Source organism: Mangifera indica, chromosome 8 (assembly GCF_011075055.1).
Source record: "Mangifera indica cultivar Alphonso chromosome 8, CATAS_Mindica_2.1, whole genome shotgun sequence".
Taxonomy (NCBI): domain Eukaryota; kingdom Viridiplantae; phylum Streptophyta; class Magnoliopsida; order Sapindales; family Anacardiaceae; genus Mangifera; species Mangifera indica.
Window position 1 is genome coordinate 3,626,020 of NC_058144.1, and position 19,752 is coordinate 3,645,771.

The 19,752-nt window shown below is 33.2% G+C and overlaps 3 protein-coding genes across 10 annotated transcripts; 1 reads left to right on the plus strand and 2 right to left on the minus strand.

Annotated features, from left to right (window-relative positions):
* Nucleotides 1-6,258: 6,258 nt before the first annotated feature.
* LOC123223660 (probable indole-3-pyruvate monooxygenase YUCCA10) lies at nt 6,259-8,130 on the plus strand. Its single transcript, XM_044646953.1, has 4 exons — nt 6,259-6,953; nt 7,052-7,285; nt 7,626-7,748; nt 7,829-8,130. Exons 1-4 carry the CDS (start codon nt 6,342-6,344, stop codon nt 7,991-7,993), a joined length of 1,134 nt encoding a protein of 377 aa, XP_044502888.1. The 5' UTR covers nt 6,259-6,341; the 3' UTR covers nt 7,994-8,130.
* A 311-nt stretch (nt 8,131-8,441) lies between these two features.
* On the minus strand, nt 8,442-16,519 carry LOC123223659 (protease Do-like 2, chloroplastic). 8 transcript variants are annotated; one of them, XM_044646945.1, is made up of 18 exons: nt 16,253-16,519; nt 16,028-16,156; nt 15,733-15,813; nt 15,487-15,537; nt 15,236-15,288; nt 14,940-15,003; nt 14,376-14,420; nt 13,421-13,498; nt 12,486-12,585; nt 12,186-12,265; nt 11,198-11,301; nt 10,592-10,679; nt 10,393-10,478; nt 10,100-10,292; nt 9,833-9,870; nt 9,244-9,256; nt 9,101-9,168; nt 8,442-9,031 (listed from the first exon to the last, which is right to left on the minus strand). In XM_044646945.1, exons 1-14 carry the CDS (start codon nt 16,385-16,387, stop codon nt 10,202-10,204), a joined length of 1,185 nt encoding a protein of 394 aa, XP_044502880.1. In that variant the 5' UTR covers nt 16,388-16,519; the 3' UTR covers nt 8,442-9,031; nt 9,101-9,168; nt 9,244-9,256; nt 9,833-9,870; nt 10,100-10,201. The 8 variants fall into 8 exon arrangements, with proteins under 8 accessions (XP_044502880.1, XP_044502879.1, XP_044502885.1 ...); XM_044646944.1 differs by having other exon boundaries at nt 12,186-12,274; XM_044646950.1 differs by having other exon boundaries at nt 12,186-12,274; nt 15,985-16,156; nt 16,253-16,272.
* Nucleotides 16,520-18,016: 1,497 nt separating this feature from the next.
* Nucleotides 18,017-19,532, minus strand: LOC123223855 (short-chain dehydrogenase reductase 2a). The gene is made up of 2 exons (XM_044647277.1): nt 19,353-19,532; nt 18,017-18,950 (listed from the first exon to the last, which is right to left on the minus strand). The coding sequence occupies exons 1-2, from the start codon at nt 19,370-19,372 to the stop codon at nt 18,134-18,136; spliced, it is 837 nt and encodes a 278-aa protein (XP_044503212.1). The 5' UTR covers nt 19,373-19,532; the 3' UTR covers nt 18,017-18,133.
* Nucleotides 19,533-19,752: the final 220 nt, after the last annotated feature.

The following is a 19,752-nucleotide window of genomic DNA, read 5'->3' on the forward strand; positions in this document are numbered from 1 at the left end:
TTAATAGATTTTAGGTGATGAATAGGTGTTCAAATTTTAAAAAATTGAAGAATATAAATTTAAAATTTTGCTATACTTGAGATGGAATAAGTCTTTCGGCCTCCTTCTTAAAGTCGACATTAATGGGCCCTTCTCACATGCAACTACGTTCCGATTACTTCATTTTACCGTTTCTAGCACGTTACATTTTAATTGTTGATGTTGATGATGTTTCATTGTTTTCCCTCGAAAGGAACACATGAAATAAGTATCAATATCTTAGGGAATATTGATCATATAATTATCTTTTTTTTATTTATTAATTTGTTTTATGAATATTAGAACGTGATTGTGGCTGAGGTGTTTTGATAATTGCTACTGTGAAAGCCACACATTCATGACTTAAAAGAGGATAAGCTGAGCTGGTATCTGAGTTGCAGGTGCAGAGCTTTAAATGCTTGTGGAGCTGCGTTTCTGTCCACACTTCATTCATTGCCGCTGTAGCTGTAGCTGTAGCTGTACCTGACTTTTGTTTCCAGCCACACAGGAGGCCTTGCCACTGTAGTACGTTTATTCACCGTCTGTCAAGTCTTGGTTTGGGTCTGACTTAGATTAATTAATTAGAAAGTGCCAGGGCCAATGTGTACAAATTCATGAAGAGTGGACTTCATAAGACGACTCAGCGGAAGTCTTCTGAGTTCAATTATTTAAATAAAAAAAAAAAACATTTCTTTTGATGTACTCTTTCTCCAGTTTATATACTTGATGAAGCGGATATCATCATCATCATCGTCGTCTCGTCATCATCAAAACAAAATATGCACATTGTCAAGGTCTTTTAAGTTGAAAGAAAGTTAGGTGTAGCTTTTCATTAAATATGTTATACGTTGTTCCACCAACTCAATCATTTTCTTTTTTTTTTTTCAATATATTAATTATTTGGTAAAGTGATGATTATATTGTATTATCCCCGTTGACAATTTGAAGATAATCGAGAGAAATATCAATCTTTTATAAGAGAGAGTGTTCGATTTGCATGAAAAAGAGAAAATACTATAAAAGAGATAGTGGGCTGAAAAAATTGGTTGAAGATAATTTTGGTGGTAAAAAAACATTAAAAAAAAACTTAAAAGAAAAATAATTATTTTTTAAAACTTCAATAAAAAAATTATTAATTTTTTTAAATTAAATTTTTTAATTAAATAATATTTTTATCTTTAATTTTAATTAAAAAAATTAGTATTTATACTTTAAAAACATTACTTAAAAGAGTTAAAAATACAAATTGTAATAATGTAAGTGCAATGATATAACGCGCCTTGCGACGCGGGAAGCACGTTTTTACGAAGACGCCTTAATCCATCGGTCTCCGGCTCCAGTTGTGGCTGGCAATGGATGGCATTAAAGGCCCTTGTCTCTCTAGGCCCAGCCGACAAGATGATGGCTGAAAATATTTCATTAATTAACCCTTGTTTGCACTACAAGAAAATTTGATGTTCTCATTTACACATATTTCGCCATTTCGGGCTGCACAACATTGACGCCTAAGTTAAATCTCAAAACCCCTAGCCGCTATTGAAATAAGAGGAAAGTCTCTTTCAGCTGCTCCTAACAGATAAGATGAGGTGTTTTTACGGGAAATTGAATTTTTTTACCTAACTTGAGTCTTATTTATATATTTATATTATATTTATATTATTTTATATATTAAAATACTTAAGTTATTGTTATCAACCATAAAAAATCAAATAAGATAATACTATTTTTTGTTTTATATTATAAAGAGAACATATATAAATATTTGATATTAATATTTGAAACAAATTTATGAATGTATTAGATAAGATCAAATGAATTTAAAAATTTTTGAGTTTAAATTTTTTAGATTAAATCTAAAAAATTTTAAACTCACTTGATTTTATCTCTCTAAATCTTGTTTGATGTTAATCTAATATTGAAGCAACACATAAAAAAATAATTCAATAAATCACCTGTAAAGGGCATGCAGTCTAAAAGAAGGTCTTGACGTGAGACATATAAAAAATATAAAATATGCAAAAAAACAAAGAAGCAAATAATTTATTCTTTGTACAGAATATTGTGGAGAATATATTCTTAAGAATATGCAAAATACTTTTCTGCATGTGTGTTTGCTTCCATGTGTTTTCTGCATGTTTGTTTGCTTCTACGTGTTCATGCATGCGAATGTACATATATGTATGCTTTTTCAAATATTTTTTGCAAAAACATACATATTTGCTTGCTTTCCCGTGAAGATCATATAATATAGCATAAAAGTATTAAACAAATATAATATAAGAGATCATCAAATTGTTTTCATGGGCACGAAGAAACTTCTTGGATTGATAGTGATGATGCAATGAAAATACGACAGGTGAGGTTTTCTCTTATAAAATGGAAACATAATTATATTGTATGAAATTTAATTTGATTTGAATTTAATTAAGTAATTCAATGTAAATCTCGATTTGATTTGGATTGAATTATTGTTTTAATTTGAATTCAAGCTAAATTTAAATTGAAAGACTTGTTTGTTGTTGGGTTAAAGTGGAAGAACAGGTTAGCAACAACGCTTTGTAAGGTGAGGTATAGGCGTAGTTACAGCAGGAGTAGTGGCAGGGGCAAGCAATGGCGGAGAGATGCATAGGCAAGCATCAATGCTTCGTAGGGAGATACAGGAGCAATGACAACAACTGAGATCAGTGTTTCATGAGGAGATAAATGAGCAATGACAACAACAGACATCGATGCTTCATAAAAAGATACAGGAACTCTAGTCCTCCTTAAAGTATCAAATTATGAGACTTGAGAATTCGCATGTTTAGGCATCAGAATCATTACAGATTATTATTCACTATACTTTTTTTTAATTATTTCAATTAGTTGTGTTATAGAATAATGACAACAATAATTTTTTTTTTAGTTGGATGACTCATCAGACAATAATGTGCAACAATAAAAGTAAGACCTATCGACAACTGTTAAGAGGCCACCAACTACCAAATGACTTCGATTTGGTATATTTGATTGACTTCGATTGAGTCATAGATGATAGTTTATTCTTACTATGAATCCTTCAAAATCAATAATTGTGTCAATACACATCCCTCTCTCATTCCCATCAACATATCTCGTAACATTATCATCACTTGAAATCTATTACCCTCTATAGCGAATCTTCAATACTATTTTTTTCATCTTGACTTGAAATAAACTTAAAAACATAAAAACACTTGTGTTTAAACCATAGTCGTTATAAGACATGCAATAAATTAACATTGGTGTTAAACAGCTATGTTAAATATCTATGTTTAAACAGACATGTAGGACCAAAGGGGTTGGCAAAAAGGGGTCAACCCCTTGCTTTCTGTCAACCTGTTTTTCGTTTGGTTTTTATCCAGAACTGAATTTTCGTATTTTTTAACTACTAATATAAGATTAAACAATACAACAACATGAAATTACAACATTAAACAATCTAACAACATGAAATCATAATAAAATTATATTTCTTATAAAGTTATAAACATAAATTTATCTTATATTATTTGATTTTCAATTGTTAAACAAGAAAACATATAACATAAGGGCTTGAATCAAAACTGACCTAAGTATGAACAATTTTGTTATGAAACATTTATGACAAATATGAACTCTAAAGAAATTTGACAATTTTCATCTCTCTCTCTTGTGTCCAAATTGAATATTTTATAATAGTTTTCTCTCACGAGTTTTATTATCTAATCACATATGTCTTCTCTGTTGAAGAATTTTTTTATATTGTAAAATTTTTTTTTCCTTTCTAGAAGGCTAAAGAAAAAGAAAGAAATTATTGTTGTGGTATTTTTTTTCTATATGAATTTTATCAATAAAGATATTTTAGAAAAATAGATTATTATTATGATATTTTTATTTAGAATTTGAAATAAATAACATATATATATATATATATATATATATATATATATATATATATATATATATATATATACAAACATTTAAAAAAAAAAAGATAAAAAAATGAATATCCCTTATTTTTTTTATTCCTTCTTCACGACGTTGGATTATTAATTCAACTATTTAATATTTTATTACAATTAACTAACCACCAAACCATTCCGGTTTTAATTTCGAAGGCAAAGCAAGATGAACGTTGACATAGCAGCCACCAGTTTTCCACTAAAAAAGGCAACTTTATTACGTGAAAATCTATCTCACTTGTTAAGGATACGAAGAGTTGAAAAATTATTACATTGATAACGAAATTAAGGCTCAGTTTCCGATATGGATTTAACAACCAATATCAGAATTCTTTAATTCAATTTGAGATATATATATATATATATATATATATATATATATATATATATATATATATATTATGTGATAATTTATTATTATTTTATTATTAATTTAAAATTATTTAGTTATATAATAATACTTATAAGTAAGATTAGATATAAATTGAATCAAACTCAAATAAGATTAGAGTCTTTTTTAGTGAGTCAAAACTTAGGTTCACTAAACACATATTCGTATTTGATTCATTTCACAATTTTAGTGTTTATGATTAGCTTGCACTTGATTAGAATTCTTGTGTTCTGTCTTGCGTTTGTTTTAATCAACTTTGGGATCGTATCTCAGACTCGACATGCTAGATTGTACAACATCGTTTTAGAGTTTATTTATTAAAAAAATTGAGTTGTGCTATGCTCATGAATCATGCCAGCCAAGCAAGGCACTTGCTTGGGTTCGGATTCGTTTTCATTCGTCCTCCCAAGCTTGTGTTCGGGGTCAAACTCATTCTTTCATGTTTGTGTTTAAATTTATTCAAACAAAACTCGTTTCGAAATCAAATAAACTCACTTCAAATTCAACTTTATATATAAATATATATTCATTTATATATTTAAAGTGGTTATACATAATTTTTTTAATGTACACAATGTATATCCTAGGATAGAATTTGAAATAAAAATAATTTCCACTTTTTTTAATGATAGTTTTCTAGAATTAAACTTTAAAAGGAAAGATTTTGTTTGCAAGTTGGATAAAAATTTATGAAAAACAAAATACTCTTCATATTTCTAATATTAGCTAAACCTAAATAATAATATATTTTTATTAAATACATTTTAACCTATATTTATATTTTATTTTTAGTGTTAATAAATATACAAAATAAATGTAAACCAATAGACGAATGTCGACAATAACTGGATCAACTAAATCATATTCGAGATTATATAATTTGACTAAAATTATATTATAATATAATGATTTAAACTTAATTGTACATGTTTATGTGATTATAATTCGAATCACATCAAATAATTTTTATATTTTTTCATTGATAAATTTAAAATAACGAATGCATGCCACCAACAAACTAAGGGATGAAATCATAATTAAGATTATGAAATTTAACTAGAATTAAATGATAACATTAATTTTAAGTTAATCACACCATGCTGATGTGGTCACAATGTGAATCGCACAACAAGTCCTCAAATGTTCCTATCTAGAAATGAACCCCACACAACATGAATGTTCATTCTTTGATCAGGATTCATGACCATCAATACTGGAAAACAAGAAAAAGTTTATTATAGTGGAGCGGAAGCCGAACGCTGTCAGTGACGTATGGTTTATGAATCTAGAGGCTGGAGCCCATCTGTTCGATTATTTAAGTAATGGTTTAATTTGGCCATGGACGAGCTTCAGTCAGAATACAGAACAGACCTGACCGATGGAATCAAGAGATTGAGAAGAAAACAACTCAAGTTTCTGTAAGAATGAATGATGCTAGATTTGAAATAGAAAAAAAAAAAAGACAAAAAAGTAAAAATATTTATTGTAATGATAGATAGCTGAAAATTTTACAAAAAATATCAAAAAATAACATTTTAAAAATTTATTAGTGGAAAGGTGTTATTCAGAGAAAAAAATTCCAGGTGGGAAATAGTTTTCATCCGGTAAAAAGGAAAAACGACTATTTTCCATCCAACTTCTAATCTACTTTCAGCCTCACGATCATAAGAGATAAAAAATCTAAACCCTTTCCCCTGACCCAACTGCCCTTCAAATTTATCAAGCCTTTTGTCGCACGGCATTTTTCAAGCCGCAAGCAAAAGTGGGCCCAAAATTCAATTGTGTTCAGACTTTCTGAAAAAAACCTGGTTTATTGGGACCATTTGTCAACTAATTTTATTAATTAGATTATTAAATGGAAATGAATATTATGTCATATGTATGCATAAATCAAGCCATTCGATTTTGCAACCGCATTCTCCTCCATTTTTGTGCAGAGGAAGAAGAAGCTCATCAGAAAACACTATACAATGAGAGAGCAATTAGTAATAATCGTAGGGGCTGGCCCCTCCGGCTTGGCCACCGCAGCCTGCCTTACCCAGCTTTCAATACCCTACGTAATTCTTGAAAGAGAAGATTGTTATGCTTCTCTTTGGAAGAAATATGCCTATGATCGTCTTCATCTTCATTTGGCTCAACAATTCTGTCAACTTCCTCACTTTTCATTCCCCTCTTCTTATCCAACTTTCATACACAAAGACCTATTCCTACGATACTTGGATGCCTATGTTTCTCATTTCAATATCAGTCCTTTGTATCAAAGATCCGTTGACTTTGCAAACTACGATCAGGTAAGCCAGAAATGGGTTGTGAAAGCTAGAAATACAGCGTCTGGGGAGATCGAGGAGTATTCTGGGAGGTTTTTGGTGGTGGCAACTGGAGAAACAACTAACCCTTTTACACCAAATATTAAAGGAATGGATTCTTTCACTGGGGAAGTTATTCACTCAACTGGCTATAAAAACGGCAAGGCATATGGTGATAAGAATGTTTTGGTTGTTGGGTTTGGTAATTCTGGCATGGAAATTGCACTTGACCTCACTAACCATGGTGCCAAAACTTCCACAGTTATTCGTAGTCCGGTAATATTAACATAGACCCATCTGTTGTTTTTGTCATTTAAACTAATTTATTAGTTAAAATGATATAAATACAATATATACTTGAATCATGTATGCAGGTTCACATATTGAATAGAGAGATGGTATACATGGGTTTAGTTATGTTGAAGTATCTGCCTTATGGCGTGGTGGACTCCATCATGGTGTTGCTTAGCAAGCTTGTTTATGGAGACATGAGCAAGTATGGCATAAACAGGCCTAAGGAGGGTCCATTTTTCATGAAAGTTGCTTACGGAAAGTATCCAGTTTTCGATATCGGAACCTGTAAGAAGATCAAATCTGGAGAGATCCAAGTAAGTGATCTAGTTTTATAGTTATTGCTTGTGTTAGTGACTTGGCTTCTGAATACTTCAAATTTTGTCAACAATGAGTTGGCTTCCTGGTTAAGCAAATTGAGCTCACCGGAAAATTCATAGCGCCTTCCTCAAATTAATTTATTAGTTTATGTAGTCGTTGTTTCGAGACTGTACAAGCTTGCTTGTTGAAGAATCTTATTTCGTTGACTCATTGGTTATTATAACACAGCTTGACTTTTACGTCGGAATTCCACTGAGTTGTACAACGTTAGATGTCTTTCCTTGTTTCAATATTTAACTTAAACTTAGAAAGTATGAATATTTAAATGTATGACAGGTCTTGCCAGCAATAGAAAGCATTAGGGCCAATGAGGTGATATTTGAGAATGGCAAGTCACATCCCTTTGACACAATTGTATTTTGTACCGGCTTCAAGAGATCAACATATAAATGGCTTAAGGTAAAAATCAAAGTGGATATTTACCCACTTCTTATCCTACATTAACATGAAAGGGCTAATATTTCTGTATTGCGGAGCAGGGGGATGACTACTTATTGAACGAGGATGGACTTCCAAAGCCCAATTACCCAAACCACTGGAAAGGAAAGAATGGTTTATTCTGTGCTGGATTGTCAAGGAGAGGGCTGTATGGCGCTGCCGCGGATGCCCAAAACATAGCTAATGAAATCAAGTCGCTTCTCTGAATGAAGTCAAACTCTCTCAACTTATTCAGCATTGTAAACATCTCATTTCTTTTAAAATATTTTTTGTTGAAATAAAAATCAGACGTTTGAGCTACTATAATAATGCCTTTTACAACAATGGTTGAGCTTTGACAGTAGCTTCACTTCGATAAACAATGGAGACTTTCCAAGCTTGCTGGTTACTGTTCATTGGCATTGAAGTTCGCTAAATCATTAGATGTCTCCTCATATATTTATGTAACAACGAATTACTAGTCTTTCGTTTTCTAGATGCTGGGTAGATTTTCAACCTGTTCACCTCAAGGTCAACCCCATACTTACAAAATTTGACAGTTTCCCAAAGGAGCGTACCTGCTTTTTGACGCGCCATGAAACCTGCTCCCTGCATTAATTTCTTAAACAAATCCCATACATCAGAATTTACTTTGTTTCCAACTGTACTACAATATGAATAATTTAACAATTTCATAATCGCACATCATTACGTCAAATGCTTTCATATATAATTCAGTGACCTGCCTACAATTATGCTCTCCCTTATAAAAAGAATAAGAGTGGAAAATTGATAGCCAGAATTTAAAAAAAAAATCTGACCTCAGAGAGATTGAAAAAAGAAAGAGAGAAGAATGTGATGGTCAAAAAAATTATGGCCGAAATCGAAGCAGTAGGATGGCCGAAATCGAAGCAGTAGCTCTGGCATTGCAACTTAAGGTGGTTTGCAACCTCTACAGCTCTCACGATGCTTCCCCAATTGTGGCTGAAATGAAATATTATGGAGTAGCGTCTTAACATATAATAATAATGCCCAAAGGATTCCATTAAAACCGATTTCTAGATTTGAAACTGGGCTGTCGCCAAAATCTTGCTGCAGTGCCAGGCTGTCCCCGTGCAAATCCACATATGGTTCTAACAGATCAGAAGATCTCTGAGATGGAATTCCATAATCTCTGAGTATGCATGGCGAAGCAGCAGTTTCCCTCTCCAATACAGCAACATAATTTTCTTCAAACTCCAAAACTAGATACTTGTCCTTGCATGCTGGCCAACAACACAGCAATCATAAGAATAGATGAGAAACAAGACATAGTTAAAAGATGTACCACTTACAATCAACAAGGTGGGCTGGGTGATGAACGTTTTTTATTATTGTTCCATTGAACTTCAAAACCTGTTATCTGGAGATTAGAGAAAAAAATTAGAATATGTCAAATTTGCAGTGGCTGGTTGAGGTTTAGTAGCGATAGACTCACCTGCTGATTACTCATATTGTGATACCCCTAGGCGAATCCCACATCGACAAAGCACGGGAGAGATGTTGGGTCTGTGTGTGCTCTGTCTTTGGATCCCACATTGGTTAGTGGTGGGAGAATTGAATTGGTTAAATAGCCTGTGAGCTCCTTAACTGTTAAGACGCGTTTTGGGTTGCAAAGCCCAGAAGCAAACCCATGATGGACTGTGTGTCCAAAGTGGACAATATCTTAACAGTGGCTATTGGACCTGGGGTGTTACAAATGGTATCAGAGCAACTCCGCGTGTCCTCTTGATCGATGGTGGGGCAAACCTCAGCGAGGACGCTGAGTCCCGTTGTATGTGATACCCCTAGGCGAATCCCACATCGACAAAGCACGGGAGAGATGTTGGGTCTGTGTGTGCTCTGTCTTTGGATCCCACATTGGTTAGTGGTGGGAGAATTGAATTGGTTAAATAGCCTGTGAGCTCCTTAACTGTTAAGACGCGTTTTGGGTTGCAAAGCCCAGAAGCAAACCCATGATGGACTGTGTGTCCAAAGTGGACAATATCTTAACAGTGGGCCGGGCTATTGGACCTGGGGTGTTACACATATCCTCATATCCAATGTTTACTTCATTTGCTAAGACCTATCATCAGAAAACACAATGCAAAGAGAAACTTTTATACCAATCCAACAATGTAAATTCCCGATTAAAACAGTCTGTCAAAGCAATGGGGCATGATTGAGAAGAACCATAACACCATGAGAAAAGCACAAGGGGACTACAAATTAAGCCGAATGAAAGATTCTAGCTGGATTACAGTCAAAATTTTAAAATTCCATGATACTGCTTGATGCAAAAGCATGAAGCTTACCTGTGATAGGATCACAACTTGTTCCCCTTTGAATCTTGCTAAAGAGTGCCGAGCCTTTGCTAGCAGTTTCAGCTAATCAGAAGAAGGACCAACTAAGTAAATTTAAGCCATCTGGTCACATGTTAATTTGGAATGAATAATGTACTTAAAAGGATGTCCTCTGTAATTCATATTGGAGTCTTCAAATTCTTCCCTGTCAATACAGAAAATGGGAATATAAAATAATTTGTATAATATTCCCACAGTAATTAAGAATTATTATATTTAGAATTGCATACGTCTAAGTGTCATACTCTATTAGGGGTTCTGACAGTGGGGTAAACACCAAACCAGCAATGATTAGATATGAAGGCTGACCTCCATCAATATGGTAGGGAACCTTCAGGTAAATGGATAAGAAATTCAACATAATTAGATCTCAATATGAAAGCTAATGAAACTGACAGATATCATTTCCATATCATTTGAGATCGTGCCAAGTTAGAGTCATACCAAATGCATTTGTGGATTTAAGACAACATGAACTTTCATGAAAGTCCCATCCCTAATAACACCAAGTTCTGCTACATCACCAGCAAACCTGTACAGCAGTGTCATTAGAAATAACAGCCACTACATATCAGCCCTACATATAGCAGATTCAGATAAATAAAAACTGTAGTGAAAGCATAAACATTCATGCCATGACTAGAGTCCAAACCAATAGTAATTAGAAAGTATAGTGATCATTCATAAAGAGTGTCAATAGTGAAAGAAAAATGACAATTAAGAAGGGATTATACTTAGCCTGAATACAACTACTGATGCTAGCCACAAGGCATACAGAATATCACTGTTGCAGCTCTGGTTTTATTGACCAGATTTTGATTACTAAATCAAACATCTTTACAGTCTTATAGAAACAATCAATCTTGAAGAGATAACCTTAAGGCATAAATGGTGGGGCAGTTAGGTTTTCAAGTGAAGTCGATATCCCATAAGTACACCACATAACAGGTTTTGGTATAGTTAGACTGTGAAATATTTTTGTACAAGCTATATTTAAGAAAATCCAACGCAGTTTTTAGATGAAAATTCTGGGAAGATAATAGCGTTTACTTTTGACTAATGAGGTAGCAGAATGCAATGCGCTCATTTGAATGGAAGGGTATTGTTCCTTCACAACCTACATGAACATCATCAAAATTTACAATCACATTGCCCTGGAAAAAGAAAAAGTACCATCAAATTTTGTAGCATATAGAACACTCAAAATTTTATGAAAAACTCATAACAGAAGCACTCGGTCTTAGGTTTTCCATCTTAAATTCATATTATACTGCCACCCCACCTCACCATGTCAACCCAACCCACCAGAATAATAATAATAATGGAAAAAGTATCTCAAATGGGTCACAAGAATACTCAAATGGATAAAATATGTAGAATTTTATCAAATGTGATGAAAATACAAGGTTCATCTCCAAGATGGACCAGCGCTTCGCAAATTTATGTTGCCCAGTCAACAGCTAGTTTTACTTATTTAACTTAACTTCTCTTCTATATGACAGCTTACGGTGTTAGTTCTATTGCATGTTTTATAGCAGCTTTCAATTTTTCCAAGATAAATAAGATGGAACTAACCAAAGATATATTAAGCCATTTGAGAGTTTTCTAACATTTTAAGAATGATTCAAATTCTCATGATTGTTAAAAAGAAAAATGAAGCGTAAGTGCAACAGCTCCTGAAGCTACAAACAGCAACATACCTCCTTCAATACAGTATTTGCATCAGAAGTGGGTTCAACTCTCCTTACCAGCACCTCTTGTATGAGAGATAATTTATGAGGAAAATACCTATGGTAACTGATGGTTTCAGTTGATAAAGGAACACAAGACATTTTAAAGATGATTTGTGCAGTTTAGAAAACACACCACGGAGAACATAATCAAGACATGCAAGCACAAATAAGTACGCAAAAAAAACAAATGAAATAGCTGAGAAATTTATACTATAATTTGTACCAAATGAAATTTTTAGAAAAGTATGAAATAAAATTTTTATTACGATGGGGTCACAAAAGGACACCTCAATACAAAGGCATACCTCATTAGACTGTACTTTCAGGCATGCATGTAGTGCTGGATTCTCTAGCTTCTGCAGCAGTACACCAAGGCAAGGGAAACCTAGAAAAGCTATCAAAGACTTTTAGTGATTCAATGAACTGTCATTCTTAAGATTGATTACAAGGTATGAAACACAACAGAGTTGAAGTGCCACTGACTAAAGGAAATTCAAACTATGACTTAATTCAAGAAAGTCATGGTAAATCAGTAAATTTTGCAGACAGATTCAGGTAGCCAGGCAGTGAAATGCACAACTTTAAGGCAAGATGAAAAAACTCACCAGTGTATTTCCCATTCCTCTCATAGTCATTCAAAAAATGAGATACAACTGTAGTTGGAATCACATATCCAACATTTTCATCCTGTTCAGATCTGTAAACCTGAGGAAGTGTCCTGTAAGAACATGGTAGACAAACAATTTGAGATAAAAAAGAAATTCATGTAACGAGTGTGGCCTTTACAGAAGCAAGAGCATGGTTAGCAGTTAAAACACAAGAAGATTGGTGGAAATAAAAACCATGCTTAAATATGAACAATGAAGCTATTGTAAAAAATAATATACAATAAGAATAGATGAAAGAAAATTAATTATATATTTTTTGATACACCATGAAATTTCAGCTAAGGTAAAACTTGTTATGCTAAGGTGGACTGGACTGGAGCAGCAGTATATATACATTCAATACAATAGATAGTACAATAGAAAGTGCTAGCTGCACGTTTTCTGTTACAGCAGGCCAGAAATCAACCTGAAAAGCTACCCCAATGCACTCGCCCTCATCATTGAATGCGGGGCCACCGCTATTACCTAAAATCTAGCAAGTATAAGCAGTGGCTATCACAATGATATAGAATAATGCCTTAACAAAAAGAGAGGAAATATATTGAAAGAGTAGTGATATTAAGGCAAATAAAAACTCACTGCTTCCATTAAAAAGTTTGTTAACCAGAAACTCTTTACAAAAAGAGCTTCAAATATACAAATTTCTACAGACCAGGATTTATTGCTGCATCAATTTGAATGCCCAACAAATCAGATGACCCATAAGCATATGATGTAACCTGAGGTATTAACATTAGAGGAATTAAACAGCATTAATTGTTTAACAACATGCTGGGTCAAAGACATAGCTAGTGGAATCAAAGATGCAGTGGCAGAACAAAAGTAGACTGACCATCATAAACATTCACATTGATAGGGTCAATCAATCATACCTCTATACTTGATACAACACCCTTCGTCACCAAAATGGTATCTCCTCCAAGGGGATACCCTACAACAGTTACTGCATCCTGATCACAAAGAAGGCAACACGGAAAGAGTTCAAAAGTTTTTCCAAGAGACGTTTACAGCACATGAATGAGGAATTTCTTACTGTAAAACACAGCATATCAGAATGGCTACAAGAGATTGAAAGATACACAAATTACAGATCAGCATCCTTTCCAAGTATAACTTCTAGAATCTTATCGAACATATTACTCCATTGTCTATGATACCACAAAGAGAAGCAGTCCATAAACATAATAAAACACAATGACAGAATTACACAAAGTGACAATTTAAACCTGAAGACGAGGCAATTGTCCCAACTGTAGTGGTTCAGCATCCTTCCAAAATTCCTCACTTTCTACTGAAAGCAAAGCTATATTGCAATCAACACCTCAGGCTAAAACCTAGGTTGAACCACTAAATGGAAAGTAAGTGGCAACTCTAATTATGGTTGAAGAAGAATTAATAAAACCCGAACGGAACAACTTAAGCCATGTCTACAGTTAAATTGTAACCTCAGAAAAAGAATCTCCAATTTAGTTTGTCATTTATGACACAAAACACAAGTAATGAGGTCCCATACCCAAGCACATCCAAATGCCTTATAATAGCATATATATGTGAAAGAAGTGAAGCAACTAAGAAGCACTTCCATTGATAAAGTTTAAAAGAAACCAAATCTGTGGTCAAACTTCTAAAATCACAAATTCATTAAGAAAAAGCAAAAATAGCAGAGATTTATCTAAAGATCTCGAGAAAACAAGCAGAATATGGTAACTCCTGCTACAAAATTTGAAAAGCTCGAGAAAACAAGCAGAATATGTTAACTCCTGTCACAAAATATGAAAAGCTCGGGAAATAACAAAAAAGTAGTTTGTCTTTATATTGAATAAATACCTTAGCCACATATTTGGTATCATCTCCCCTTCTCTTCACTTTAACCTGCAATAATCCCAAATGAATTTGATAATCTACATGACTAATTGACAAACTCATACACAAGTTTAATTAAAAGGTCTGAGTTAGAGTTAGAGTTAGAGTGTAGGTTAATTAATCTACACTCATATGGTAAGGATACTGTATGCAGTAACTACAAAGTTAGAGTTTATTTTCAAAAGAATGCAAATGCAGCATAGGGCAATTCTTCTGAACACTTACCAAAAAATGTTTTTAGTAGCAACCAAAGCCACCAAAAACGTAAAATCATTCTTTAAAACAGGTTTCTAGCACACTACACAGCAATTTTGCAAATTAATGTATCCTATGATAAGAAATAGTTGACCAGGCCCCATGGAACCATTTAATTGAAGCATACTGCAATAATTTCACTAGAGAATAAACTCCAGCTAAAGGTTTTATTTTTTAATTAAGTAATATTGATCCAAATCTGAGCCATCTAGTACGGTTAGAGAAGTTCAGTCTACAGACATCCGTAAAAAGGTGGGCAACTGAGTAGATTACCTGTGTATCATGTTCAACACAGTGTGCATTTGTCAAAAGTTTCCCATCACCAATCATAAAAGCACTGGAAAAAAGCATAATTTAAAAGATAAAATGAGGCTTTTATCTCCAAAGAAATTACATAATAAAATAAATGGGTGCAATAAACCAGTAGGTTTAATAAGAAACTAAAAAGAACCAACTGAACTTCTTCATCTCTTTCTTTTTTTCTTGAATTTTATAGCAACATTTATTTTACTCTTGAACAATAAACAGATTAAGTTTTAAATACTTGTCTTCCAGTACTTGTACATTGCCTTTGCTTTTGCCATGGAAGGGAATAATCAGGAGCAGTATGGGTGCAATAAACCTTGAGAAATTAAAATGAATAAGTAAATATAATTGACAAGTAGAACTGTAGAAGCGAATAAAAACATGATTGATCCTGAAACTCATATAAGAGAAGGAAAAATTACGTTGCTTCTCTTTAGGTTAAACCGAATTACAAGAATATTCACTGATTAAAACTACAATGCGAACACAAAAAAGGAAAGGAAAAAAATTATACCTTCACAACAGCATTAAGAAAAGCTACATCTTGAAGATTCCTTGGTTCAACCTGAGAATGTATAAAATGCCTTAATAAAATAAGAAATAGGTATTTTTCAAATAATTGATCAGACATATAATACAAACCTGAGGAGAACCACACCTCAAAAGCTAATTATTGAGATCATATAAACTCTACACTAGTTGTCATCATTTTCAATATGGGATCCAAGTCTCATACCTTACACTTGGGATCCTAACATACCATCACGCTCCGTAGCCCAGGTGCCCACGCGGACTGGCTGTACGCTAGCTCCTGCAAACACTGCAATGCCGACATCACCACCTGCATTGCACAATTGCAACTGAGAGATATGGTGATGACTCTCGTACCAAATGATACGAACCTTAGGTGAACTACATCTTAAAAACTAGCTATTGAGATGAGAGAGTCCAAGACTATATAAACTTCATACTAGTTGTCCATACTTTTCAATGTGAAATCCAAGTCTCATACCTTACACTTGGGATCCTAACATCGTAAAATTTTAAAAGAGTACCGGCTGCTCCTTCGAATCATGCTGAAGCTCCTTTCTGTCTTTTCTTTGCGCGCCAAAAGATTTAAAAGCAGTAGATTGAGAACGTCCAACGTCTACTCGGCCATCGGTCAATGTTTCGTGCAATTTCCTCTGCGAAACAGATACAAACTTACTGAACTTATAAAACCAAAAATTAAAGACAAATGAAATTAAATTAAATGATAATGCCAGAATTGGGGTTTTTACATCAGAGGTGGCGAGTTTAGAAGCGAGGGACTGTGAAGTGGGGATAAGGCGTTGGGAGGAAATGGAGCAACGGAATTTAACAGTGGAATTGAGCGCAGGGAAGTAAGAGTTGACGACTGCTATTGCCATGGCCATATTGATATGGAAGAGTAGAGACCTGGCCAGACCAAGCAAAGCTAATAAGAGATATTTTTGTTACAGGAGCTGCAGTGCTGAACTCGCTCAGTTTTAGGTCCCTTTTATCTTATCCATCTGCCTTTACATTGAAGATTTTGTATTAGGTCACTCGTTTTTTGGCGCCTCACTGCTTTTATTTTTTACCAATGGGGTGCCTCCAAAACAACCACGATTGAAGCCCCTGTTTTTTTTAAATTGGACTTGGGTCAAGGGCTATCTTGTGCACCACGCACTTTAACCCACTTCTTTTTGGATTTAATTGGAGTTTTAGGCCTACGTGGGGGCTGGTTCGGGTCGATATTTTGGTAGAAAGCTGCTTGGTCTTGTCCATGTTGCAAATTTCTACTTCAATTTTTTGTAATTGGTAGCTGATGAAGAATAAAAAAAAGATATTAAACTTTTTTGCTCTAATTTGAGTTAATTTATATATTTATATTACACTTGTCATATTTTAAATATTTTTATCATTTTATATGATAAAATATTTAAATTAATTTTATATTTAATATTAAAAAAATAGATAAAAATAATGTTATTTTCTTTATATATTATAGAGAGAAATATATTTAAAATAAAATTTATATATGTATTAGATAAGATCAAGTGAATTTAAATTTTTTTTAATTTAAATTCTTTAAAACAAATTACATTTGAAGTTTAAATTCAAATATAAAAAAAATTTTAAATTCACTTTATCTTATCTCTCTAAATTTTGATTAACGTTAATCCAATATTGAAGTAGCACATAAAAAAATATTCCAATAATTGAAGCCTATACTACCCATGAAGAGTATATACTCTTAAGGCCTCGGCATGAAATCTCGACTTAAAATAAACCTAAAACATAAAAATACTTGTGTTGAAACATAAAACTCAGGGCATTAAGGTTAAAATGCAACATTTATATAGGACTAGAGGGGTTGGTGTCCGCCAACCCTTTTTTTTTCTGTTTTTGATTCAAATCTGGATCTTTATCAATTAATTCCCAATTTTACTCAAATTATATTATAACAATATTAAATAATACAAACAACATAAAATCGTAATATTAAACAATATAAACAATATGAAATCACAACAAAATTATATTTCACATGAAATCATAAATATGAATTTATCTTACATTATTTGATTTTCAATTGTTAAAAAAGAAAATACAAAACATAAGGGCTTGAATCAAGATTGACTTGAATTTGAATGATTTTACTGTGAAATCTTTGTAAGAAATGTAAATTCTCTAAAAAAATTTGACAATTTTTGTCTCTCCCTTTTTTGTATTTATATAAATCATTTATAATTATTAACGATTCATTTCTCTAAATTTATTCTACGGATTTTATTGTTCAATTATATATGTTTGCTTTAATTATTTTTCAGAGTTGAAAAATCGACATATTTCAAATTTTTTTTATGTTACAAAGATATTTTCTCTAAATAGAAAGATGATTAAAAAAAAATCTCTCCGTATGAGTTATATTAATAAAAGTATAGAGAAAAAAAATTATTATTATGATATTTTTATTAAACCAATAAATTATACGGTATGTACGTATATACTGTCAAAAAAAAAACCTAAAATATTCAATATATCCCAATACAAAACGTGTTGTTTTATAACCGTATTCACATATCATCTAAAAGATAATTATAGAAGTCAGCCTCTATTACTGCAATATTCCTCAAACAGCATTCGACAATTAACAATCAACCCTTCTGCAGGGAATCAGTTGCAGGTGCAGAGAAATTAAAAGACTTGAATGACGTAAAACCTCCATCTACCACCAAATTATGCCCACTAACATATTTGGCGTCCTCAGATGCAAGATAGACTGCAGCATTAGCTATATCAACAGGTTCACAGTTTGCTCCCTTTAACACACCAGTATTTTGTACCATTTCAATGAGTCTCAGAGCATCAACACCAGGATAAAGCCGACTCATTTCATCCAGCACGAATCGAGTTGGAACCGCGAAGGGTGATATGCTGTTAATCCTGATTCCATGACTGCTTAGCTCAGCTGCCGCAGAACGGACAAGTCCTATAACAGCTGACTTAGAGACAGAGTATGTATGCTGTGCTAGCCCACCCATTACTCCTGTTACACTGGCTGTGCATAGAATGGACCCAGTTCTACGGGGGATCATCACACGAGCTGAGTGTTTGATCCCAGCTACCACTCCTCGGACGTTGATGTTCATCACTCTGTCGAAAACTTGAAGATCCAGATCAACAATACTTGGGGGAGTGTTGCAGGCTACCCCAGCATTGTTGTACATTATGTCAAGTTTGCCATGTCTGGAGACTGTAAAATCAACAGCATTAGATATGTCGGATTCATTGGTGACATCACAAGCAATGAATGTGGCGTTGGCTCCAAGATCTTTTGCTGCTTCTTCACCAGTATGTTGATCGATATCAGCCATAACAACTGTAGCACCATTGTTGACAAATTTTGCAGCAGCTGCTTTTCCTATGCCCCTTGCTGCTCCAGTGATCAGCGCTACCTTTCCTTCTAGCTTTCTTTATAACAAATATAACAAAAGATTCTAATTACCGAATGAAAACTAAAATCTGCCTTCTTATTTGTAACGAAGACGAATGGTGTACTCTTGTATTTCAAGATTAATTTGTGCAGTGTACATACATCTAAATGCTCAGTGCAATATTGCCTAAAGATTTGTAAAACTTAGTCCAAAATTTGTCATGGTTTTAGACTATAAGCGTTATTGTACTAACAAGATTGGATCTAGATTTATCATTTTATTAATGCGAGACCAGAATTTCCAATTGATTACCATCTCTATCTGCCCATCTAATTTTGTTATCTGAACATGAAGATCAAACCTTAATTCATTAAAAGATGAAAAGAGAAAGAAAGGGTACAAACTATGGAGATTAGATAATCGAAATGGAGAAACGCACCTTATCTCCCTTCTAAGCATAGTTGCAGATGGAAACGCAGAAAGAGAGAGAGTGGGGGCTACTTCGACAGAGTCAATAATGGACACAAAGGAAAGGTAGTGGAATTGATATTTTATAAACACTACACAGTGACGGAATATTCTCTTCAAGATAAGGTGAAAATTTTTCGGTCAACCAATTCCTATTAAATTTTATAGTAACTGTAAATAATAAATATGCTATTTAATAATTTTTTTAAAAAAATAAAAAATTATTTTTTCCACTTCAATTTTAAAAATTGATAATTTTTCTTTTTATGTTATCTTATTTTTAAAAACAAATTTTTAATATAAACCATAATAACCTCCGCGACTCAAGGTTGGTGACCGTGGGTATATGAGCTGGTAATAGTCTCGCTTCT